At 43.8% G+C, this 23,855-nt stretch overlaps 1 protein-coding gene and 1 long non-coding RNA gene across 12 annotated transcripts; one reads left to right on the forward strand and one right to left on the reverse strand.

The window, feature by feature from the left end:
- Positions 1–597: 597 nt before the first annotated feature.
- On the reverse strand, positions 598–19,952 carry SEC22C (SEC22 homolog C, vesicle trafficking protein). Of its 11 annotated transcripts, XM_086867028.1 has the most exons (10): positions 19,872–19,904; positions 17,416–17,688; positions 17,138–17,201; positions 15,496–15,684; positions 14,844–15,053; positions 12,280–12,443; positions 10,720–10,905; positions 6,052–6,170; positions 5,388–5,453; positions 598–4,141 (listed from the first exon to the last, which is right to left on the reverse strand). In XM_086867028.1, exons 5-10 carry the CDS (start codon positions 15,023–15,025, stop codon positions 3,941–3,943), a joined length of 918 nt encoding a protein of 305 aa, XP_086723154.1. In that variant the 5' UTR covers positions 15,026–15,053; positions 15,496–15,684; positions 17,138–17,201; positions 17,416–17,688; positions 19,872–19,904; the 3' UTR covers positions 598–3,940. The 11 variants fall into 11 exon arrangements, with proteins under 11 accessions (XP_086723154.1, XP_086723137.1, XP_086723099.1 ...); XM_086867011.1 differs by lacking the exon at positions 17,416–17,688 and having other exon boundaries at positions 19,872–19,921; XM_086866973.1 differs by lacking the exon at positions 17,416–17,688 and having other exon boundaries at positions 15,633–15,684; positions 19,872–19,920.
- A 2,153-nt stretch (positions 19,953–22,105) lies between these two features.
- Positions 22,106–23,585, forward strand: LOC111925549 (uncharacterized). Its single transcript, XR_002862288.2, has 2 exons — positions 22,106–22,261; positions 22,837–23,585. It is a non-coding gene; the product is annotated as an uncharacterized LOC111925549 (long non-coding RNA).
- Positions 23,586–23,855: the final 270 nt, after the last annotated feature.

The raw sequence follows: 23,855 nt of genomic DNA on the forward strand, positions 1-23,855 counted from the left end.
CGCTTTATTTTCTGCTTCCTGACTCGGCAGAATCCTCTGAGTCCTGTCACACAAAGCATCTCTCCCACACACAAACCCATCCCATTCCAGAGATGGGAAAGCTGAATTTTCTGTCACATTAAGACTTTCATTGCCTTAAAGCTGATGAATTGGTGTCTTCAGAGCCATTACCAAAGGTGGCTGAAATTCCCCAATAAAAGCCCACAAGCTCTTAGTAGGGACAGACAAATTAACGGGCTTGTTCTCATTAAGGCTAAAAATCCACCTGCAAACTGCCACATCCCCACTCCTCCCTGCCAGGCAGCTGGAAAGGCACCTTTGGGATGTGTTCCATCTCATTTCATCACTTCAACACAGAAGTTTTGCAGGAAAAGCCTCCACAAGTCCCTGAAAATAAAGAGCAAGCTTGTTAAAACCACAAAGAGATTCTATCTCCTGCAATCCCTTGCTCGGGTAGCTAAATTCCTATACATGTATTTATAAAAATGTTGGAATTGGCCACAGGGATCACTGAAGGTGCTTGCAAAAATGAAATGATGGATCAAACCTTGTTTCTCATATAATCAATAAATTCCAAACACTGAATGAAGACAATCATTACAAAAAAAAAAAAGCCATTTATTAGATATATGTACATATATACATGCAAAATGATTTTATACACATTTACACAGGTTCAATTATTAATACAGTGCAAAAACATCTAAAAAGGTACCAGCCCACCTTCTACAAACTCAACAGATCTTTGGGAGAAAGGGGAAAAAAACCCAAAAAATCCAGAGAATTACCAGCTTCATAAAGTGACTAAGCACTGCAAATCTGGAAATTATTGAAGTTTATTCTTTGCCAATTTGCTTGTGCTGAGCTGCTGGGAGAGGAAAAGAGTTTCCAAAAGACTTATCTTGCAAAGTGACAGAATGAAGAAGATGCAATTCAAACCACATTAACCAGTTTAAAGTTGAACAAAAAGGGATGGATTCCTCTTTGGGGATTTGATTCAACACAGGAAAAATCCCAGGTTATGAGTCAGATTTTGTGTTCTCAAACTGCAAGTCATTCTTTTTTATTAAATCTTAAAGCATTGAGATCAATGTAAACTATTCTATTCCTCTTGCTGTTTTGCAAGAGGAGAAAATGTTTAACTGTATAAATACCATGTGAATATGGAATAAATAGCAAATTAAAAATAAAAATAGGTCAAACTCCGTGTGCTCTGCCTCATCCTGGAATCCCAACCCAAACCTACAAAGAGCACACAGACTAATCCATGTGGATTCCTTAATATGATTTACACATATTACAGGAAAATAAAAAAGTTGCAAAGGGATTAAGACCAACTCCAAAACAGCTTTGTCATTTTTGTCATTGGGTAGAAAATATCTGATGATTCAGTCACATCTCCCAAAAATCCACAAAGCAAAAAAAATAGAAGTTTAGGTAAAGGCAGAACTGAACCAACTGATTCGGTTTGATTTTAGTGGAACATTTTTAGGAAAAGCAATTCAAGAAAAGCTGAATTTAACTTTTCTCCTCTCTCTGCTAATTGCACAATTACACAAACACCCTGTTCTACCCCTTGTTTGCAGAGCTGTGGCTGCCATCCCCTGGCTCAGGGATGGATCTGTTTCAGGACAGAGCAGTTGGATGCTCGGGAAGCATCAGGAATGTCACAATTTTTCCAATCAGCTCCCTACCAGGCTGAGGAATGCCCAGCTGTAAATGCTCTGTGTGCCTCAGACCAGAGCAGGGCAGGCTTTGGGCAAGCCCAAGAGAAACAGGAAAAGCTCTTCTGGACTCTTTAGCCAGAGGGAGGATAAAAGGCAGGAGCAGGGAGTTGACTTCTGTCCTCAAGTCCTTCTCATGAAGTTTGGTCTGTCTGTAGTATAAAACACTTCAACCTTTCCCCACAGGAATGCAGTGGGTTGATACCCAATTTATGCTCCTGGAAAACACCACCAGCCATCAGATCCATTATCCTTAAAGTGTTGCATTTCTAGTGTCAGATTTTTGGGGTGTTCTTTTTTCAGATTTTTTTTTAACTTGTAATCCAAACTTGTGGCTGAGTTCCCTGCAGTCTCCAGAAGTAATTTACCAAGGAAAACTGGGACTGAACAGTAGGAAAATTAAGAGTAGTACAAAACTCCTCTCATCTGTGGGGTCATCTTGGTGTCTCAGGGACAGTGGTTGAATTGTGGCTTCATTTCTGCATTTCCACTCTGACAGAAAACTGGGATAATGACAGACAAACAACTTTAATCCACTCCCTTATAACAGAAAACCTTTCCCTTATGGCACACAGCTCAAGCTGTGTCCTTAAATGCCTGGCTAAAATATTCCTCCATCATTCCTACCAGACTGTTTCTCAGTTTGGAGGTTTTTATCATGTTGCTGTTACAGTAAGTGCAGGGGAAAAGAAATCCCTATGTTTTCCTCCTGAGAAAAGCTCTGGCACTAAGTCTCCTGATGTCCTAGGAACTGTCCAGGTTGTAATGGGCTGCCCATGGATGCTGTTGCTGCAGTCAGCTGCATCCAGAAGTGCTGCCAAGGTACAGCACCACACATTTCAGGTCTGATTGCATCCTGAGATTCCAGGAAAACTCACTGAGATAAAAGGAATTTTGTGAAGTGTTCCTGCAAAAAAGACAACTCTGCTGCACGTTAATCCCTTTGCAACCAGAGGTAGAGACTATGTGAGAGGAAAAACAAATCTTTGGTGATAGAAATGGGGGATGACCAGAAAGAAAAAAAATGAAAGGAAATTTTAGGACCGTAATTCCACAATAACACACCTACAGTTCTCTACATCTCAGTTTGAATCTCTGCAAGGCCTCAAGGACAGCTGCATCAAACTGCTATGCATTTTTTTTAACAGCCAGCCTAAACTATTCATCTATGCCCTAAAATGCCCCTGTGCACCTCGATCCATGACAGAGCAGAACTCCCAGTGCAGCAGAGGTTGGGAATTCCAGCCCTGCAGTCCCCTGCTCCAAAGTGCACACTCAGAAACTCAGCTCAGTGTAAGAAGTCACCACCATGAACCACAGGTGTTTTACAGAACAAAGAGAACCTGCTCGTGCTTCCCATTCCTGGAAATGGTTTTCTACTCACCAGCTACTCATTTTTTTAAAAAAAAAGGTAAGGGAGTCAGTGGCCTGTCATAAACAGGCTTGGAAGATTTATTATCCATAGAGGCCAAGCAAACATGGAATTGCCCTTATCCTAAAAGTGACCCTAGCCAAGGAAACAAAGGCCACAAGAGCTGACAGATCACTTACATCCACCTGGATTATTTTCTGCTGCCCCAAGCATATTTGCAATTAACCCATGAGCACACACTTAACTGCAATGTGCTGTTCAGCCAAGGAGATATTTATAGACTTTATGATTTATAAAAGAGCCACAGCCTTTTCCTGTCCTTCCAAACCTAGAAAAATGACCCTGAAGCTCACCCTCAGCATTTTTCCCACTGATACTACACTCACCTAATTAGAGCAAACAACCTCTTTACTCACATTTACCAAGAATCATAACAAATTCTAGAGACAAAAATGTCACCCCTCACTTTACCTTTGTTTTACAGCACAATCTGAGTATTTGCAGCAGCAGGGCAAGACTGACCAGCCAAACTGTCACAGAGCCAGCGAGACAAATGGCAAAATGCTGTCTGGATGGTGGCAGCCAAGGAGGAAAAGCCTGCTGATGGTAAGAACTTCCACCTGTTGGTGACACCTGACAAGCTCTACCATGCACCCTTTGCTGTGTGTTGGACATAATTACAGCCTCCTGCTTATCCCAAGTTGCTTGGAACTGTTCTCTTTGCAATAACCATTGCCATGGATGGTTAAAAAACACTCTGAGCTATTTTTGGCCAGGTGAATAAAAAAAAAAAAAAGAAAAAGTTGTAAAAACAGAGTAGTAAACCCCAAGTTTGTTTTTTTTTTCATACACCACAGTCAGGCTGCTTCTCCAGGAGCTGCCTTGTCAGGATCTGGTAGGAGGAAAGAGAAGCCACTCCTATGTGGAAGGAGATTTGCCAGAGGTTCCGTAATCCATACAAGTAGATGTTGCATGAACAGACACAGAAAAGGAGCACAAATGTCTTCACCTTCCTGGCTGAGCTGTAGAAGAGGTACAGGTAACACTGCAGAAGGAGCAGAGAGGGAGAATTAGCATTGAACTCTGCACAAAACCATGGATCCAGCTGGGAATTGTTGCCTGGGACAGCTGGAACCCATCTAATAAGAATGTAAAGAGCAAAACCCTCATAGGAGAAAATGCAAAGCTGCCAGAGCTGCCAGAGGAGTCACTTTTTCCCCTCAGGCAGTGACAGATCAGCCTCTCCCACCTCAGGTCACGATTTCCAACTGTGCTGATGGCACAGGCAGAGGTCAGCACATGGAAAGCACTGCAGGTTGTGCACAGGCACTTTGGGAAGAAGCTGCTATAAATCAAAAGGAGAAGAAAGAACTTTCCTTTATTCACCTTCCCTGCCTTCAGGTACTCACAGGGAAAGAAGCAGCAGAGCCTTTCTTTGTGAAAAACAACTTGTATCAAGAATTTAAATCTAAATTAATCTATTAGATCTAAATTCTTCTATTCACCTCAAAGCTCTGTCATGAGCAAAGGTGTAAAAAGGCTGAAAGACATAAAATTTTATCATAATTCAATAAATAATCCCATAAATACATTAAAGTCTGCAGATAGTGGTCCCCAAACCATTATCCAAAAGCAAGCAGGGCAGTGAATACACTGTAGGTATCAGTTACTCCTAGAAACAAAACTGCAGCACCTCCCTGCAATGCCAGGCTAAAAGTCAAAGATTTTCCAGCATATATTACCCTCAAGTTAAAGGCTGTGGAATTTTTTTAGGAATTCAACGAGCCTTTCAAGAAAAAACTATTTGGAGCATGTTGTATTTTCTTCATTCAAACTCTTTTGTGTAAGTTCAGAGAGAATAACCCCATTATGGGAAAAAAAACCTAAGGAACCATGAGAATTTTTCATGTAAATGACACCATTTTCAATAATGTTGCTGTGCAATCTTTGCACATGGTCATGCCCCAAAAGCCCATCAGTAAGTCTGACACTGACAGGAAGATGTGGTCTCCCTCCCTTTGGGAAGAAACAATCTTTGGGATGGCATTTATCCACCACACCCAGCCCCCTCTGACTTGACAGAACATGGAAGCACTAAAAAAGCCTGCAAATGCAATTTTCCAAGGGTCAAAATGTGCCTTGAACTGTTTTTGTGCCACTTCACTGGAATAAATCAGTGGAATCACCTAGGTAGGAGGTTAAAAACCTCTGTTTAGCCAAAAATGGCTCTGTCTTGTGAATTAAGACATCAAAATAATCAGAAAAAAAAAAAAAAATTGCAGTTAACATACCTGAAAAACACAGGCTAGAAAAGGTAGAAAAAAAGCTATCACATTTCCAATTCCTTCGTGGTCCTCCTGTTGGGATTAAAAGAAGTGACAACTACGTCAGGCACAGCTTTTAGCAAGTGCTGCTTGATATTTGAGAACATTATAAATATAGTCAAGAACCTCTTATCCCAGTTTATGTTGATTGACTGTAACAGTGTTAAACACCAAGATCAATATCATTGGATAAGACATCAAGAACTTGAGTCTTATGTGACAGTTCCTGCTAAATAAAACCATCAAGATACAATCAGGACACTTTTTTTTCTTTTTTTTCCTTCTTTAAAGTTGTTTACAGTCTCATGTTTATTTAAAAAAAGTTCCAGAAAAGGATCTAAAATAAAATACAAGAATGGAGAAAAAAAATCCAGGCAGCCTGGTAAGAATAAAACATTTCTCAAAATTTAAACTTCTCTAGAAGAGAATAAAACGCAGAATATTGTGATGAACAGCAAAATACACAAAGTGCAGCAGGTGAGAAAACAACTGCACATTCCCTGGAGAAACAAAACACTTCTTGTGGAAAGATGTGTGCTCAGCTAAGGGGCAGGAGAGCCACCCTTGAACTGGTCACCCAAAAACTCTCTGCTTTTCACTCATTCTCAGGTCTGAGTGCAGTCAGGGTTACCTGAAAGGAATATTCTGCCAGGTGAACTCCTCGGATCAGGTTCAGAGCTCCACACATGATGTTCAGAACAAGTGACAGAATCCCCAGGGGGGTCACAGGCTGCATTCTGTAAGTGGGGACTTGAAATGAAAACCAGACATTAGTGAAAGTTTGCACTATTACTTTCAATCTTTTAACAGAAAACACCACAATTACCTTATGTGGGTTTTAAACACTTTCAAAACCTTTCTTGCTTGCTCCAGGGAAGATTGATTATGAACAGAAACCCCTTTTTTTTTGTTGTTGTTGCATTGCAGTATTCAGTTCTTCACACATCCAGAAATCATCAAGAGCTCTGGAGTATTTTTAAACAGGTGAGCAACAGACTTTTCCTTGACCTATTTGGCATCAATGTCTTCTCCTATGGTGCACAAAGATCATTTTTTGTTCATTCCAGCAGATGAGGATGCTCACACTCCTCACAGGTCAGCAGAAAAGCCAGAGGCTTTCACCACCCAAAGGTCTGGGGAAGGGCTTAGATTTCAGCCACCCATCACAGCAAGGCAGCAATCCATCTCCTCCTTAACCAGTAATTAAGTATTTCTTCCCACTGGCAGTTTGAGGGCTCAGGCTGCCCACATTTCATAGGTAGTGAATTATCTGCCTCCTTCCTTTCTCACCTTCTCTGCTACTACTTAACACCCACACTGCTGAACAGCAATTCTGCATGATAATCTCATTGATACATCCCTAATTAAGGTCAAAGTAATTATCATAAATGTGTGTTTAGCTTTAGAATCTGCTGCCTTTAATTCAGGCTTGTCCAAGAGCCCACCTCCAGTCTTCCCTTGCTTGTTCAACAACAAATTCCACACCTCGATCCTCACCTACATTTCATCCCTGCTCTTGGATCACCACAAGTAGGACGCTGTCAGTTTAATAAGAAATGGTAATTTGTAGCTTAGATACCAAATCCAGATCTTCTTCTGCACTAATGTCCCCAGGACACAGGAGAGAATGAAGGAGCCCTCAAGAAAACCATCCAGCCCTCAGAATCTTCTCCCTTTTTCCAGGTGGATCCAGATTATTTATTACAGATAAACTGCACCTCTGGCTTCCTTCTGAATGACAGATGAAACACCACAACAGTCACCCCATGGTTTCAGAGAGGAAAACTCTCCTGCCTTCTCCTTCAAGCCAGATTTTGATAGATGGATGTAAAAAAACTCTGGTGGCAAATTAATATAGGGATGTAAAGCACCTTTCATCCGTGGCTCTGTAATTAATTTGTCTGGCAAGCACTCACACATCCATAATTTCAGCTCCAAAGCAACTGCAGAAGGAACTGTAACAACTCCATTTGATATGTGTCACTTGAGGGAGCGTGGTGTGAGTTACTCTGTCACTCAAAGGCACTTTGGCTTTTCTTTTGCTACACAGTGACATTTAAAAAGAACTTGTAGCAGCATCTTTATCCGTTCCCTGACCCCAGAATTCAGTTTCCTTCTATTTTTTTCCTGCTATTCCTACTTCCTTCTTTTGATTAATTAAATAATGTTGCAGCTACATATACGTGTAACTCCCCCACAGATAATTCCTAATAGAGACTGTTGTTCTTCCTCAAATTCTAAGGTTTACTTCAGAGGCATAAAATGTCTCTCAAACAAATTATAATTATCAAGCACAAGTGTCATTCATTGAGCAAGATCCTGCAAACTACATGTGCCAAGAGCTCCCAGTCCCTAGGGAAGAACAATGTAAATCTCAATATATGGCTTTTGCAGCATGAAATATTATGTAAAAGCTACATTTTTTTAATCCAGGAGGATAAAAAGAATTGCTGCCACAGAGGCAGGGGAGATTAAAACATCCAGTTGCTCAGGGTTCAGATTCCATGAAAACTGGTCTTGAAATGGTTTGCTGCAGAGATTTATTTCTGCTGTTAAATTCTGAGGTTTAACTCACAAACTGAAATTGCACAGAGAAGTGAGATGGGTCCTGCTAAGAGAAAATAATATTTCACTTCCTTGGGTGAAGTCAGTCATATTTTTATAAAGAGAATTTCATACTGGAATGGCCTATTACATTAAATAAGGGAAGAGTACAAACAGTCAGAGACAGCACAACTCTGCACAAACACAAACAAACACTAATTAGGCTTCACATTGATTTGACTCCTCAAGCACAGAAGCTGTGCACTTCAGAGCACAAGATCCACACAGAAATGTTCTGGGAGCTGTGGGTGATGCACCAGCAGGTTTGAACAAGTACAGAATAACTGCAAACACCCTCACACAGTGAAGAAATTGAAACCTCTGCCCATAAAAGATTTTCTGGCAGAGACCTGTGGCCATTTCATTGGAGGGAGACACCAGAGTGTGCAGCAGCTTGGATCTGCCTCCTGCAGGCACAGCACAAGGTTGGACACTGAGTCACTCGCTCAAAGCTCTGCAGAAAGAGAGCCAGGAGTGAGAAATGAAATCACACTCCAACAGCCTCAACTAAAATACAAGCACACAAAAGGCAGAGAGTGAGACAGCTTCAAAAACAATCCCTTGCAAAGGCTTCTGAAGGACTCCCTGTGTGCCTATGGAAGATGAAGAGCACTCATGGAGGGGAGAGCTGCAGGATTCACCAGCTCGCCCACAAGATGAGTGGCACAAGTTGTTCTGCTGCTTCCCAGAGCCAGCTGTGATGTGCAAACTCTCTGTGCACAGAAAGCTCCTCAGAGCTGCCCTGTGCCCTGCACACAGCCCCAGTGTCCTCTGGAGCAGCAGCAGCTGTGCCCACACTGACAGGAGCCAGGCTCTGAGCAGCAGCCAGGGCTGTGTGGGTGTTGATCAAGGGTACGAGGGAAGGGTTTTTGCAGCAGGAGTCGGGCTGGGTTTAGTTAACAAAGGAAAGAACACACAGCAGAAAGAATAGAAGCAAGAAAGGAAAAATCTCTTGTTCTCACAAATACTAACAAGGACAAAGCTGCCTTGGCTTTTCTGGCCCTTTTCACACCAAACTGAAGAGCCAGAGGATGAGCTCACCTGGCTCCAGAGAGGCCAGGAGCAGCTCCAGCCGTGTGAGGAGAGGAAGGTTTGGATCATCCCTGCATCGATCAATCTGCACCAGGGAGTGCAGTCACAATTCAATCCTGCTCTCCTGCAGCCACAGCGTTTCAAACAGCCTCTTGTAGAGCAGAGCCATCGTATAAATAACATTAACATGGAACAAACACTGTGCACACAGCTAAACTTAGAGCAGCAAAGTGCGATTCAGCTGGGAGGGAATGATGAGAGGAGAGAGACACAAGCCAGGAAAGCTGACTCCAGTGGAGGCAAACAGATGATCATAAACATGATCCTTAAAATAAAGGCAGAACAATCTGTGAGACTATTTGGGTTAGACCAGAGAGAACAGCCAGAAATAAAAAGCCAGATGGAAAGTAAAGGAAAGCAATTAGGAATAAGAGGGAAGTGAAAATGTATTTCTGATCTGTGGACACAGACTAGATCACAAATATTTACTGGCACTGAAGCTGTTCAAAATTTAAAGAAAAAGTGCAAAGAATTTCTAAGCCCTGTCATAACATGAAAAGATTTAACCTTCAAGCACAATTCTGAGGAGCACTCACAAATCTGACTGGCAAATAAAGTGGTTTCCATTCTATTTTTAATTCCTCCTGGCCAATGCCCTTCCATACTCTAATTTAAAATACCTATGTCAAATTAGATTCCAGCTCATCTATCACAAACAATTAGATTGAGCAACTGGAACTTAATTTTATTAGTGTTTCATAAGCCAAGAACAGCAAAAAAAAAAGGAAATACAAGCTCATGGAACTCCAAGCTGCATTTAAACCACCGTGCTAATAGGATTAAAATAGAGTATGGTTTAGTGGTGGACTTGGCAGGGTTTGGTTTCTGCTTGGACTCAATGATCTGAAAGGTTTTCTCCAACCTAAATAATTCTATGATTTCATGTGTGGAGGAGGTAGGCAGGACCTTGACTGTGCAACTGAAACACAAGTGAGAGGTACCATTTTTATTATAAAGTAGTAGAAGTTGGTACTTCAAAAGCAGGTAAAATGTCAATTATTGTTATAAAAAAGGCCCCTGTCAAGCCTCTGTGTTTTTTATACAGATACACAAATCCTCTTTCAAAATTTTAGTCAAATGGGTTAAATTTAAAAAAAAAAATAAGGTAAAAGGAGAAAGCAAAGGGGGGAGAACAACTCATGTCAGACAATGTGGGAACAAGAGTTTTACCCTCAGCTTGCATTTTTTTCATCTTTGTTTCCCTCTAGGCTGAAGAAACTCATTCAGACTGTAATTACAGATCTTTCATTAAGAGTCTGCAACAAGCAGTGAATCAGTGGAGCTGCTTTAGAAATTCGAACAAACAAGAATTTTAAGAGAAGAGAATTCCACATGGAAAATATCAAGCCCAGCCTATATTTTCCATACAGAGAGGAAGATGTAAGGCTGGAAAAAGACCCCCCAGCAGTCTCCAAAGCCCTGCTGCATACCTGCTGCAATGTAAAGCCCATATGTTGTTTACTATGACGGAAAAAGCCCTTTATTTTGGTTTCACACACACCATGTAAATAAACATTTCTCGATACACAAGGAAGCCCCACGTGTTTTTCTGCCACGTGCAGGGTGAGGAAGTCTCCTGTCACCTCGTGTAGAAGCAACTTACCAACCTCCACATGGCCTCCTCCTGCGTGCCCTCCATTGCTGAGCCCGTTCAGCAGCTCCGTGGCCTCCAGCTGCAGCTGCACCGGGGGCTGCAGCTTCAGCTCCTCCTCCACCCTCTCCCAGCTGCCCCTGGCCCGGGAGCCACGGGTGCTGTTGAAATGCTGTTTCACCTTCTGAATGATGTTATCTGAAACAACAGGAAAAGCTGCTCAAGTCTCCTCTGAAAAACTGCCTAATTCATCCTTAAGTGTTACTAAAACCTTAATTATGGTGGTATTTTATCCTATCACGGCGTTCTGTTTGATTGTATTAATTTATTTGTTTCTTTTCTTACTGGTTTCAGGCGTAAAATTCCACTGCTGGGTAGGGAACAAAAATACTTCTTTTAGGTATTTTATAGCACAGAAACTTTTGGGATGGAAGGGACTTTAAAGTCCTTAAGTGCTACCCCTATGCTCTGGAACCTTCCATTGTTCCAGAATGCTCCAAGCCCTGTCCAACCTGGCCTTGGAAACTTCCAGGGATCCAGGGGCAGCCACAGTTTCTCCGGATCTGGGTAACTGCACCTCCCCACCCTCACAGGAAAGAATTTGTTCTAATATCTACTCTAAATAATAATAAAAATTATCTGTAACTACCGAACAAAATATTAAAATCTTAAGCATCAAGTGCATCTTAGATCCAAACACAGGAAAGAAGATGATTAAGTTAATAAATAAATAACTACACAGCAATATTAGGCACTCAGTAACTTAATAAAGTATAATAGTAAAAATTATTTTACAGATGTATTTTTTCTTTAAAAAAATAAGATTTATGCGATTAAAAGAGGCCAGAAATTCCCCAACTCCTACTCAAGTTAAAAAAAGCAAGAAAAGGAGTAATGTGGATCTGAATATGAAATTACATCCTGGCTGTGCCCTGCAGGGAATCTACCCAAAAATCCAAGATGGGTCTAAAAGAAGCTTTCCTGATGGATTTCTCAAGTTTTTAAGCCCAAGTTTAACACTGTTACTGAAATCTGGACTGAAGTGTGCAAACATGCTGCAGCATATTATCCTTTTCCAGAAAACTCTCACTGCAAGGGAATTGTGTCTTTCAAAGGTGTGAGGTTCAGTAGAGCAGCCACCACTTGGCAAGAAAACCAATTATTTCAGGTTAAAAAAAACCACTGGCATGGTTCTGAAGTATTCTGACTCCAAGTCAGGCCAGAAATAAAGCTGCCCATAATAATCTATCCTGTCTCCCTTTTTTCCTGTACTCATCTGTCTCCACTCATCAGATTTTTTAAATTAAGTTAGAAAGTGTCTGAGGTATCAATTTCTTTTTTCTTTTCTGCTTGTTCATCAATCACCAGAGCATTTTGTTCATAATAGATGAACTCTCAGGAACTCCAAATGCTCAAATAGTTTAGGGCATTAAGATCCTCACTCCTCCTCCTCCACATGCAGGCAAAGGCACACCCCGAGTCACTTTCATCATCAGCCTCTGGCCAGGAAATGTTAACACCATAAACTTGGCAGAGAGAGGATTTTTACTATTAGAGAAGAAAGTTACAAACCAAATTCAATAAATGCATATGGTCTGGAAGCTGAATTTATGCTCCTTGTGTTGTAGGAAGCAGCAAATTCCCACCGAAGCTCTTCCAGGAAGCAGAAGGCCATGATGGTTGAGTAGCTGCTGGAACAGATTGCCATGCAGGCAATATCCCCAGAAGAAAGGAAACTGAAATAGAAATTTTGAACAATCACATCAACACAAAAAGGTGAAAGTCCTGCTGAATGTGAGGATGAAGCTATGCTTTCTGTCAGAACAAAATGTACAGACTGAGCTGAGAGCAGACTGCAAAAAAAGAGATTTTTGTTGTTGTCAAAGTCCTGCAATTCCTGTAGATCTATTTTTTCTTATACAATTATTTATTCTTAACTCATCCAGGATGCTGAGCACAGTGAAGAGCATAACACAGACTTTATTAAATTGGTACATCAGTACAAATCGAGGACATTCTTTTCCCAGGCTGGCTTTAAATCACATTAATAAAAACCAAGGTGGTCAGAAAACCAATTTTGAAAGAAAATGCAGAAAAGAAGCAAAAGCAAGGAAGTTTGCTCCCAGGAAGCAGATTGATTCCTTGCTTCCCTTAAACATGGCAACATCATATAAACAGCAAGAAATATCTGCTAATTTGCACAGCCCAAGATTTTCAAACACTTCCTGCTACATCACAATAAAAATTCTACTCTAAAAGGGACTCCTCTAACACTGAATCCATATTTATGTAAAAGTTTCCACTTGCAGATGGTCCAAACCTACCAGGAGATTTCTCAGGGATATCTTCCCTTGCAGCCCATCCATTTGTCAGCAGGAAATCAGTTTAACACCCAAGCTTTGAAACTGAACAATTTGTCTCTTTCCTACTGTTCCTATATTATATCCCAGCTTCATCTCACACTCATGGCTTCTATTTCATTTCCATTTCATTTTTATTTATTTGCTGCACAGCGGATTTGGGATTTACAGTTTTGTTTGGCTCTGCCAGCCCCAGTTCCACTGGGGAGCTTCCCCAAATTCCTGCTGCTCCCAGCTCCCAGCTGGGATCAACACCATGCCTGCCTAACACCACCTTTTCCAAGCTGTCCATAATTTATGGCCTCTCTGCCACGGATCCATTTGCACTGCTCTCATTCCAGAGCCAGGGCTGAGCTGCTGCACACACCACAGCAGATGAAAAAGCAGCAGGACTTGTTGGCATCAAAGGGCAGAAGTTTGCTTTGAGTGAAAAGGAATTGAGATGAAAATCTCTGCTTTTCCAACTGTTTCAGTGTAAATTCTTGTATTCTTTAACTCCCCCAAAAAAGGGATGCTTAGGGTCACTTTAAAGTGACATGCTTAGGGTCACTTTAAAGGATAAAGTGGGATGCTTAGGGTCACTTTAAAGGATAGCTTAGGGTCACTTTAAGTTTTCTCCCATTTGCTCACCAGAAATACAATCACAAGCTAAAATGCACTTCTTAAATGAGTTTTAAACAAGTTTCTTCATTTATTTCTCTGTAATTTCTTTTAATAAATTTCTTCTCCTAAACTAAAACATTCCAAGGCACTTGGATGCCTTCTTAAAGGGATTTGTAGAAATCCATGATACTCCAGTTACTGAGAGTAACAAGTACTGCCCATTGAGCAGGAGGCTTTTTGCTACACAAAGTGAAAATTAAAATGAGCCAAATAAGAAAAATATATATAATTATATAACTAAATATGTAAAAATATTGTGTATGTGTATATAAATATGTAGCTTAATAGATATAAATATCATGTATGTATATGGAAATATTTATATAGAAATATTTATATGGAAGTATTTATATGGAAGTATTTATATATGTACATATATAAATATAAGTGTAAAATAAAATCTGTGCAAATATAATATAAAATTAATAACAGTTATGTGAGTATACTTGTATAAATAACATACAAAACAGATGAATATATAAAAATATATAAATGTAATATATATATAATATGATATATAATATAAATATATATTATATATGATAGATTATATATTATATAATATATAATATATAATGCATATTTTATATCATATAATACATAATATAATTTTATGTATAATAAAATATATAAAATAAAGACATAAATGTATAAATTATATGTAAATATATAAATATATAAAATATATTAATTTATATTAGTCATATATCAATATATAATAAATAAATTATAATATAATGTAATATAATGTAATGTAATGTAATGTAATATAATATAATATAATATAATATAATATAATATAATATAAATAGAAATTATAAATTATATATTATAGAAATATAAGTATATAAGTATATATGAATATATACAAATATATACAAATATATAACTAAGCACATTCTCACTACGCTGAGCAGGAACTGAGGAATAAAGTTTCAAAATCATTTGAAACTTTGGATTTCACAGCCTAGACAAGCACTGTGGGATTTCAGACTGGAATTAGGCACTGCAGACCACACCCAGGGCATTATTTCAATAGAATACTAATCCCCAAGAGCATTATTTCAAAAATTAAAGCCAGAAACACCCCAGCAGAGCAGAGCAGGGACTCACTGAATGCTCAGGTTACGTCCTTTCGCTGTGCCCCGGCTGGGATACCGCGCCAGGATCGAGGATAACGTCTTCAGTCTCTTCCTGCATTCCAGAAAGTCCTGGTTGAGATGGAAATCTGTGGAGGCTGAGAGGGGAAGCCCATCCTTCACCCGCACCACACAGGCAAAGAAGATCATGGACATTCTCCACGGGAGTATTCATGAGGACAACCTGCAAATGAAAGATTTAAGTCAGTTCATTTCAAAATTCCAGGCAGGAATGTGTGAGGATGAGGCTCAATTCACCACTGGAACTGAACAGCACCTCTGGTGACACCTCTGCTATTGCAAGGCAACCAAATTCTTCTCAAAGCTCCTGGCTGTGCCAAATTCTTGCCTCTCAGATCAAAATATGAGGCAGGGGATTTGACAGAGGAATTATCTACCTGAAAAATATTCCTGTTTTCTCTCCTGCTTTGTCCAAAGAATCAGAAATGCTGAGTGAAGTTCTCAGAGGTGTTTGTGGAAGCTCCTGAGCCCCACTGATGTGGTGCATCTCCACTGGAGCTCCTAAAAGCTGCCTGAGCGTGGCACTTCTCTATTTTCTAGTGTAACACACTAATCTAAAAATAAGTTTTAGGCTAGAGCCTGTCAGGTTCTTTTTACAGACTCACCTAGGGCTAAATATAGACTAAAAGTTGCCCTCTCTTGACTTCTTCCTCTTTAAGAGGTCACAAACTCCCGTGGAAAGTTATTCTTGGGCTTCACCTGGCATATCCAGAACATGCAGAGATGTGTCCTTCAGACATACCATGAGGATCCAGGGCACGGTGTCAGAGGATTAACAGCACTTCATATCATCTCTGAAAGAGAATCAGAATGAAATAATTAAAAATTAGTTTAAAAAGCTAATTAATTACCTGTATTTACATGTGTATTTACCATCAGAACTCCTGTGAAGCAAGGAAAACATATCCTAGGAAGTGCTTTATGTGAAGGAAAACAAACAACTCATTTTCTTATCCAATGTATTCATTTCTAGACTCATTCAAAGATGCTGTGGAATGATATGAAAAATATCTATCATGTCCCAATCAGAATTTTTTTAAAGTTGTATCAGTAAAAAGAACAGCTCTAAATCAGCAGATTTTAAGGGATTACCACAAACAACTCAAGGAATAAAAAAAGGGAAAAAAGGAAAACCAAAGGCATTTACTTGGCTTCAGGCAAACAACATAAATAAAGCATTGGGGAAATAAAAAGAAGGAAAAAAACCCCACACTTTGCGAACTCACACTTTTGATAGAGAGAACTGCTTTGACCAGCCCTGTATCACACAATTCATTAGGATGCTCAAAGTGTCTTTGAAATGTGGCTCATCAGGACAAGCTTTTCCTGTCTGAGAAGTCCAGACAGCAAAACCTTTTCCAATTCAGGCACCCCAAACTCTCCTGATGTCTGATAAGGGCTGAGTTCTTGCCACAGGCAGCACTAAGAGGGTCTCATTTCTACCCCACAGGAATCATTCCCACAAAAATTGTGGGAACCATCCCTCTGTCCAAGATGCCAGCACTTTAAAGCAACTGCAATTATCAGAGGATAATTATCAGAGGAATTAGCAGAAAGCACAATGAAGGCACAAAACTTGTTTCCTTAGAAAAGCAGATTAAAACTATGGAAGATCAGACATCTCTTGAGAAGTGTTGTCTTGAACTTTTCAAATGGAGATTAAAGAATTAGATGTGATTTTTTTTTTCCACAATCCCTCTCACAGTTCTCCTCCAGCTGTCATTTAAGTTGTAAAAGCAAACTAAGCTCAGCAACTTCAACACACATCAAGAAGAATTTCAACAATAATCGTGATTATTATAAATCAGTTTGAAACATCCCATCAATCTCCAATGTGCTCGTAGCCATTGATAAAACAGTGCAGAAAACTTTTACATGAAAGTGAAATAAACCAAAACAAAAAAGAACTTTAACAGAAATATTAACTTTTACACAGCCAACTTCTAAGCACAGTTGCTCAGAATTGCAGCTTTAGAATGAAGGGTTGGTAATATTGATGAAGTTTAGCTCCAAAATAATTCCAGGACAGCCAGAAGATGATCAGGACGACAAGAAAGAAACAAACTGAAAAATCAAAGACATTTTCTAAAACCTACCCAGCCCATTAAATTATTCAGCTCCCTATGCCACTAAGAGCAAGAGTTTAAATGTAAGTATCTATATTTTGTATTAATCACCAAGGATAACATCACCTACAGTTAACCAACTGCACATATGAAGTTTTCCAACTTTCCAAGACATACAAACCTTCCTGCTGCAGCACCCAATGCTGTCACTGAGTATCAGCTGCCCATCAGAGGGATCCTTTGGTCTGGGAAAGAAAGAACAGGTGTCCACCAGGAAAACTTCCCAATTAAATGCCAGAATTCACTGGAGAAATGAGTCCTTTGGTTTTCCCTTTGGCACAGCCCTTGCTACTTCCCCATCAGATGATGTTCAGGGCTGTGTTGCTCTGGCAAGTGACAGCCACCAACGGCACTGCCCTTGGAATTTTAACTACTTGCAAGCCAGTTTTGCCACGTCACCTGTGTCCAAGCACAAAGTATCACAGCTTGCTGGGCTGATCAAGGTGTCCACGTAAGGAGGTGGCTCAATGCTGTCACTGTGTCACACTGGCTGCCCTTTCCTCCTGCAGTCTGTCTGTCTGCACACCATCAGCAGCCCAAAGATCTGCAAGCGCCTGTACGTGGCAGCTCTTTGACCTCGGCTCTGAACTTGGACAATGAACTCAAGGCTTTGGATTCAAATCTTGCAGAGTTCACAACTGATAACATCGTGTCAGCATCAGAACACCCGTTCTGGCATAAAGCAGAACCATGGGAATTATTTCAAGCAATTGTTTCAGAAGAACAAGTTATAATTTATGACTAAAAGAAACAAAGCCGTGTTTTCATTTCTTGAAGCACCTGTACATCCAACAATGCTTCAGAATAAAACTGCCTAGTGCAAGACTCACATTAACAGCACCAATCTCAGAATAAACAATTCTTCAGCGTACCTAAGCCACCTGGAGCACAATTCCCCCTTCCCTCACTTCCTAGGGAGCAGCCAACTCTCCAGTGGCTGTGTAGGGATTATCAAGGCAGCCTCAATCAGACATCCTGCACTTTACTGCGTGTTATGCAAGCTCTTCTGGCTAAGAAGATTACACCCAACTCACCAGGCCACACTTCCCCAAATGCTCAACAAACTCCTGCTTTATTGCCTGGACTGAGAAAACAATCTGCTCAAAAGGCTGTGAAAGCAAATGCAAACCAGTGCAGAGTTCATAAGGGGGAATTCTATCAAAAACCTGGTTCTTTCAAAAATTACCTCACCATCAAAAACAGGCTGCATTCCAAGAATGGCACAGTGCTCACAAAAAATGTGACCAGGATTTCTCTCAAGTATTTGCTGTCTGTCCCTGTTCAGAAACACATTTCCCTGCTCTCTAGTGGTGTCCAGCTTCAACCCTATCTGTTTTGTCCAGTTCTGACCTTCCTGCTGAAGGAAGAGCCAAAAGCTTTAGTGGATGTTACCATGGCCCTGAAGCAGGATGTGAAGTGCTTTTGACACATGACAGTTTGATATATGACAACTACCACACTAAAGAATCCTTCCTCAGGCAGGTGATCTCCAGAGGGAGTCCTGGACAGCTACAGGTGGGATGAACATGAAAGAGATTCAGGTTGACTCATCAAACACAAAACCAGAACTGCAGCTCCAGTGCTGCTTTGGGTCTCACCCAACAAGGATGCGGTTCATGAGGGAGATTTATCACATCCCTGAGGGATCATGAAGTGGAGTTTATCTTCATCTCGGGTGTATTAAAACAACAAATTCAGAACACTGTTAAATTTCTCATTTTCTAACATTGCAACAGTATCCACCTGATCCTTCCCAGCTGATCTCCTTCCAACCCCCCAGCAGTGCTGAGCAGCTACAGACACCCCAGACCCACTCTCCAGACTGAGCAGTGAATAAAAGCAATTTGAAAACACGCTGCTATCTCAAAATTTAACACAGGATTTGTGCACATCCAGAGCTTTTAGGCTCCTATAAATCCTACAGGCTTACTCTTATCCCCAAGGGGAAGCATGTGGAAAACCCTTACCATCACAAATCTGTCCGCACACACTCCTGTGGATTACCAGAAATAAAGCACACACAAACCTCCAACCCCAGCATCCAGCTCCCACTATTCCAACAGGAAATCCTCCAAACCCTTTCCCAAACCACACTGCAACAACTCTGTGATGCTCTGAGGCTCCGCCTCACCTTCATCTCTCAGAAACACCAGCCACTTCACCTGTTCTCAAATATTCACCCACCCCACCTGCCTGAATCCTCCCCAAACCCAGCAGCTCATCCCTGTCCCTTCACAAACCTGTGTAACTAAGGATCCATCCCACATGCATCCTGCTCCACTCACATTATACAGAACTACACCCTACCCACACCTCTCCCTCCCCATTAGGCATCCTAAAATCCCCAAAAGAACCCCCTTGCCACACTCTTCAATAAACCCGGGCACCTTGACAGCAAACATACCCATGCCTTCCCTCGGGCTCTGCTTTGTACTGACAAGGCCTTGCACACATCCCTCGAGCACGGAGACACCCCAAATCCATCCCGCGGCTCCCAAACCCTCACGTTATCCCTGCTCACCCCAAGCCATCCCCAACCCAACCCACACCTCCTCCTCTACCCCTCAAGCACCCCAAGGAACCCCCAAACCTTCTATCCAAGCCACGGGATCCCAATCCCAACACACACACATCCCCTCGCTCCCCATCACATCCCCAAAGTCCCCTCAGCGCCTTCCCAATCCCCCCGGACACCCCGACACCGCCAGTGCCCTCCCAGCTCACTCCCCCCACAGCCTTCCAGCCGCGCACACACCCCGGATCGCCCCGGGGACGCGGAGGGCACGGGGGCAGAGGAAGAGGATGAGGAGCAGGGTCAGTGTCCCCCTGCCCAGCCGGGACCCTCCGCCGCTCACCTCCCTTCCCCCGGCGGCCCCGCGGCCTCGGCCTCCCGCTCCGCCCGGCGCCGGCCCCGCCCGCCTCAGCAGCGAGGCACCAGCGAGGCGGCGGCGCGGAGCGGCCGCGCGGGGAGCGCCGGGACAGCGCCGGGAGGAGCGGGGAGCGGGGAACGGGATAGGAACGGGATGGGAGCGCCGGGACAGCGCCGGGAGGAGCGGGGAGCGGGATGGGAGCACCGGGACAGCGCCGGGAGGAGCGGGGAGCGGGGAATGGGGAACGGGGAACGGGATAGGAACGGGATGGGAGCGCCGGGACAGCGCCGGGACAGCGCCGGGAGGAGCGGGGAGCGGGATGGGAACACCGGGACAGCGCCGGGAGGAGCGGGGAGCGGGGAATGGGGAACGGGGAACGGGATAGGAACGGGATGGGAGCGCCGGGACAGCGCCGGGAGGAGCGGGGAATGGGATGGGAACACCGGGACAGCGCCGGGAGGGGCGGGGAGCGGGGAACGGGATGTGAACACCGGGATAGCGCCGGGACAGCGCCGGGAGAGCGCCGGGAGGAACGGGGAACAGGATGGGAGCGCCGGGACAGCGCCGGGAGGAGCGAGGAGCGGGATGGGAACACCGGGACAGCGCCGGGACAGCGCCGGGAGGAGCGGGGAATGGGATGGGAGCACCGGGACAGCGCCGGGAGGAACGGGGAGCGGGGAATGGGGAACGGGGAACGGGATAGGAACGGGATGGGAGCGCCGGGACAGCGCCGGGAGGAGCGGGGAACGGGATGGGAACGGTATAGGAGTTGGATGGAACCGGGCTGGGAACGGGGCTGGGGGTGCCTCGGGATGGTGATGTGAGTATTGTACGGAAAATCTCGCTGGGAAAAGCCCGTGTCCATAAAGAGACAGAGGAGTCCTGCAGCTTTATTCGGATAAAGGGAGAGAGGCCACTGGGGCCCAGCCCGCGGGGTTTTCTCTCTTGAGGCTCGGAGGGCGCAGCCTCCTTTTATCCCAAATTCCCGCTCGTTTCCCTCTTCCTTCCCCCACTGGCCGAGGTACCAGGGAGGTGCAGCCTTCCCGAACCGCCTGACACATATTCCCCCCCTCGAACATGTTATTTACCCCCCAAGTTCAGAAGTCCAGGCTTCTGCGGCCCCATTTGGCTGTTTCAGCAGCCAAATTGTCTGGGCTCTGTAACAAACCTGCTGCCCAAGGTTGGTAGTGACACTGAGCCCCATCTGAAAGCCATTAACAGCCTTCCCTTCACCCATGGAACTGTTTGTAAAGACATCTGCACACATCTTCCCTATCAGGAATGAGGATGGGATCGGGTTGGGGATGAGAATGCGAATAGGGACAGGGTGTGAGTGTGGGGATGAGGCTGGAGATGGGGATGGGATGGAGGTGTGGGGATGGGGATGGGATGTGGGGGTAGGGATGGGATGTGGGGATGGGGATGGGATGCAGGGATGGGGATGGGATGTGGGGATGGGGATGGGATGTGGGGATGGGATGTGGGGATAGGGATGGGATGTGGGGATGGGGATGGGATGTAGGGATGGGGATGGGATGTGGGGATAGGGATGGGATGTGGGGATAGGGATGGGATGTGGGGGTAGGGATAGGATGTGGGGATGGGGATGGGATGTGGGGATGGGGATGGGATGTGGGGATAGGGATGGGATGTGGGGATAGGGATGGAATGTGGGGGTAGGGATGGGATGGAGGTGTGGGGATGGGGATGGGATGTGGGGATGGGGATGGGATGTGGGGGTAGGGATAGGATGTGGGGATGGGGATGGGATGTGGGGATGGGGATGAGGATGTGGGGATGGGGATGGGATGTAGGGATGGGGATGGGATGTGGGGATGGGGATGGGATGTGGGGATAGGGATGGGATGTGGGGATGGGGATGGGATGTGGGGATGGGGATGGGATGTGGGGGTAGGGATGGGATGTGGGGATGGGGATGGGATGTGGGGATGGGGATGGGATGTGGGGATAGGGATGGGATGTGGGGATGGGGATGGGATGTGAGGATAGGGATGGGTACAGGGTGGGGGATGAGGGTGGGGACAAGCAGGGATGGGGATGTGAGGGTGAAGGTGGTGTGGGGATGAAGATAGGCATGAGGATGAGGTGCCAGGATGGGATGGGGTGCAGAAATGAGGCAGGGGATGGGGATAAGGCTGGGGATGGGGTCTGGGGGCCTTTGGGTGGAAGCACTTGTCCAGCTGAGCAGTGGGAGCTGTGCTGGAACACCAGCAGGAGCCTTGGAAAAAGGAGTTTTTCCAGTGATACAGCTCAGACACCACAGCTGGCTCATCCAGGCTCTCCTGGCATCTGTGGCTGAAATCAAACCGAGCTCTGCAGCTCAGTTCTTGTCCTGGTGCTTCAAGACAAATTCGGTATGACTGTACATCCCAGGTGACAGATGGATTTTTCTTTTTAATTAGGAGCTACTGCAGAAGATGAACTGGGATACAAAGCAGATTCCCATCTTCTTTCCTTCTGGGGGTGCTGGGCACAGGAACAAGATAGGAGGCTCTAACCTGACATTGTGCCTTGTGGTTGTTCATGTTCGTGGAGTTGTTCAGCCTGGAGAAGAGGCAGCTCAGGGGAGACCTCACTGAGGCCTTTCAGAACTTAAAAGGGGCGTATAAAAAAGCGTGAAATAACTTTTTACATGGCCAGTTAGTGACAGGACAGGAGGGAATGGTCTGAAATTAAAAGAGGAATGACTTATATATTTGGATGGAATTCTTCCCTGTGAGGGTGGTGAGGCCCTTGTGCAGATTGCCCAGAGCAGCTGTGGCTGCCCCTGGATCCCTGGCAGTGTCCAAGGCCAGGTTGGACAGGGCTTGGAGCAGCCTGGGATTGTGGAAGGTGTCCCTGCCATGGCAGGGGGTGGCACTGGATGATCTTTAACAATCTTCCCGAACCCAAACCATCCTCTGATATCATTCTGTGTTTCGCATTGCAGGTGTTGTGACAGGAACACAACACAAACGGCTCTCACAGGACATTCATCAGAAAAACAGCAGAACTAAAGGAGTAAACAATAAATCATTCCTGAACAAGGGAGCTCTGAACTAAAAAATCTCGACGTGGAGACGTTATCTGAGTTGCTGCTGTCTCTAAGCAATAGCAGCCCTGCTCAGCACCACGTGCAGTGAATAACCACTGATGTTCTGCTGTTCCTCTGACAGCTTCCACTCCCCATGAAGACATCCCAAGGCAGGTCTGCCTTGCTTCATAATCTGACCATCCCTGCTAAGGGTTGCTGCTTTGCACACACTCCACAAACCCAGATTGCTCCAAGCCCTGTCCAACGTGACTTTGAACACTTCCAGTTTGATTGCTGAGTCCAAACATTTATAAGGAAAAAAATATTTCCATCTACACATCAGTAATGATCTACCCAGTGGTACAGGAGAGAAACAAAAAGCTGATTTTTCCCTTGCCACAGCCCCCAGCTGTAAGCAATGTGAACAATGAGGCACAGAGCACCACTGAACTTCCAAAGAAAACAAGTTTACATCCAGACAGGCTTGAGCCAGATAAGCTGAGACAATCTGTATCCTATATGAGAAGCTTTGCCAGGGAATTTGAAGCCAATCTTTGCTTCCATTTTTAAGCAGAAAATCCTTATGTTAAGGAAAAAAACTGTAGAGAAAAGCATGGACTGAGTATTTGGGGCAAAAGGCATAAAAATAAACCTGCACCACTGAACACTGGAGTGTTGGGAGAATCTTTTTGTGTTAAGCACTACAAACAAACAAACAAAAAACCCACAAAACAACCAAACCCAGGGCACATTCTGAAATGGCAGCATGGTTTGAATATTTTGAGGGTTTCCTTCCTCAGGGTGCAGTGGAGTGGGGTCAGAAATGGCACATGCAGGGTCAGGCAGCCCAGCCAAGGCAATCACACAACCTCAGGCATTATTCCCTAAATCCCCAGGGAGCTGGGGAAGTGCCAGCCAACATGAGCAGGGTCTTG

The sequence above is a fragment of the Cyanistes caeruleus genome, chromosome 1 (genome assembly GCF_971803275.1).
Source record: "Cyanistes caeruleus chromosome 1, bCyaCae1.hap1.1, whole genome shotgun sequence".
NCBI lineage: Eukaryota > Metazoa > Chordata > Aves > Passeriformes > Paridae > Cyanistes > Cyanistes caeruleus.

Excerpts from the sequence above, each read along its gene's own strand:
- SEC22C (XM_086866962.1), bottom strand. The coding sequence starts at position 15,025 with ATGTCCATGATCTTCTTTGCCTGTGTGGTGCGGGTGAAGGATGGGCTT. Across the intron at positions 6,171-10,719 it reads AGGAGGCCATGTGGAGGTTG|TCCCCACTTACAGAATGCAG; the intron begins GTAAGTTGCTTC and ends TTTCATTTCAAG. Across the intron at positions 4,142-5,387 it reads TTCTAGCCTGTGTTTTTCAG|TGTTACCTGTACCTCTTCTA; the intron begins GTATGTTAACTG and ends CTCCTTCTGCAG.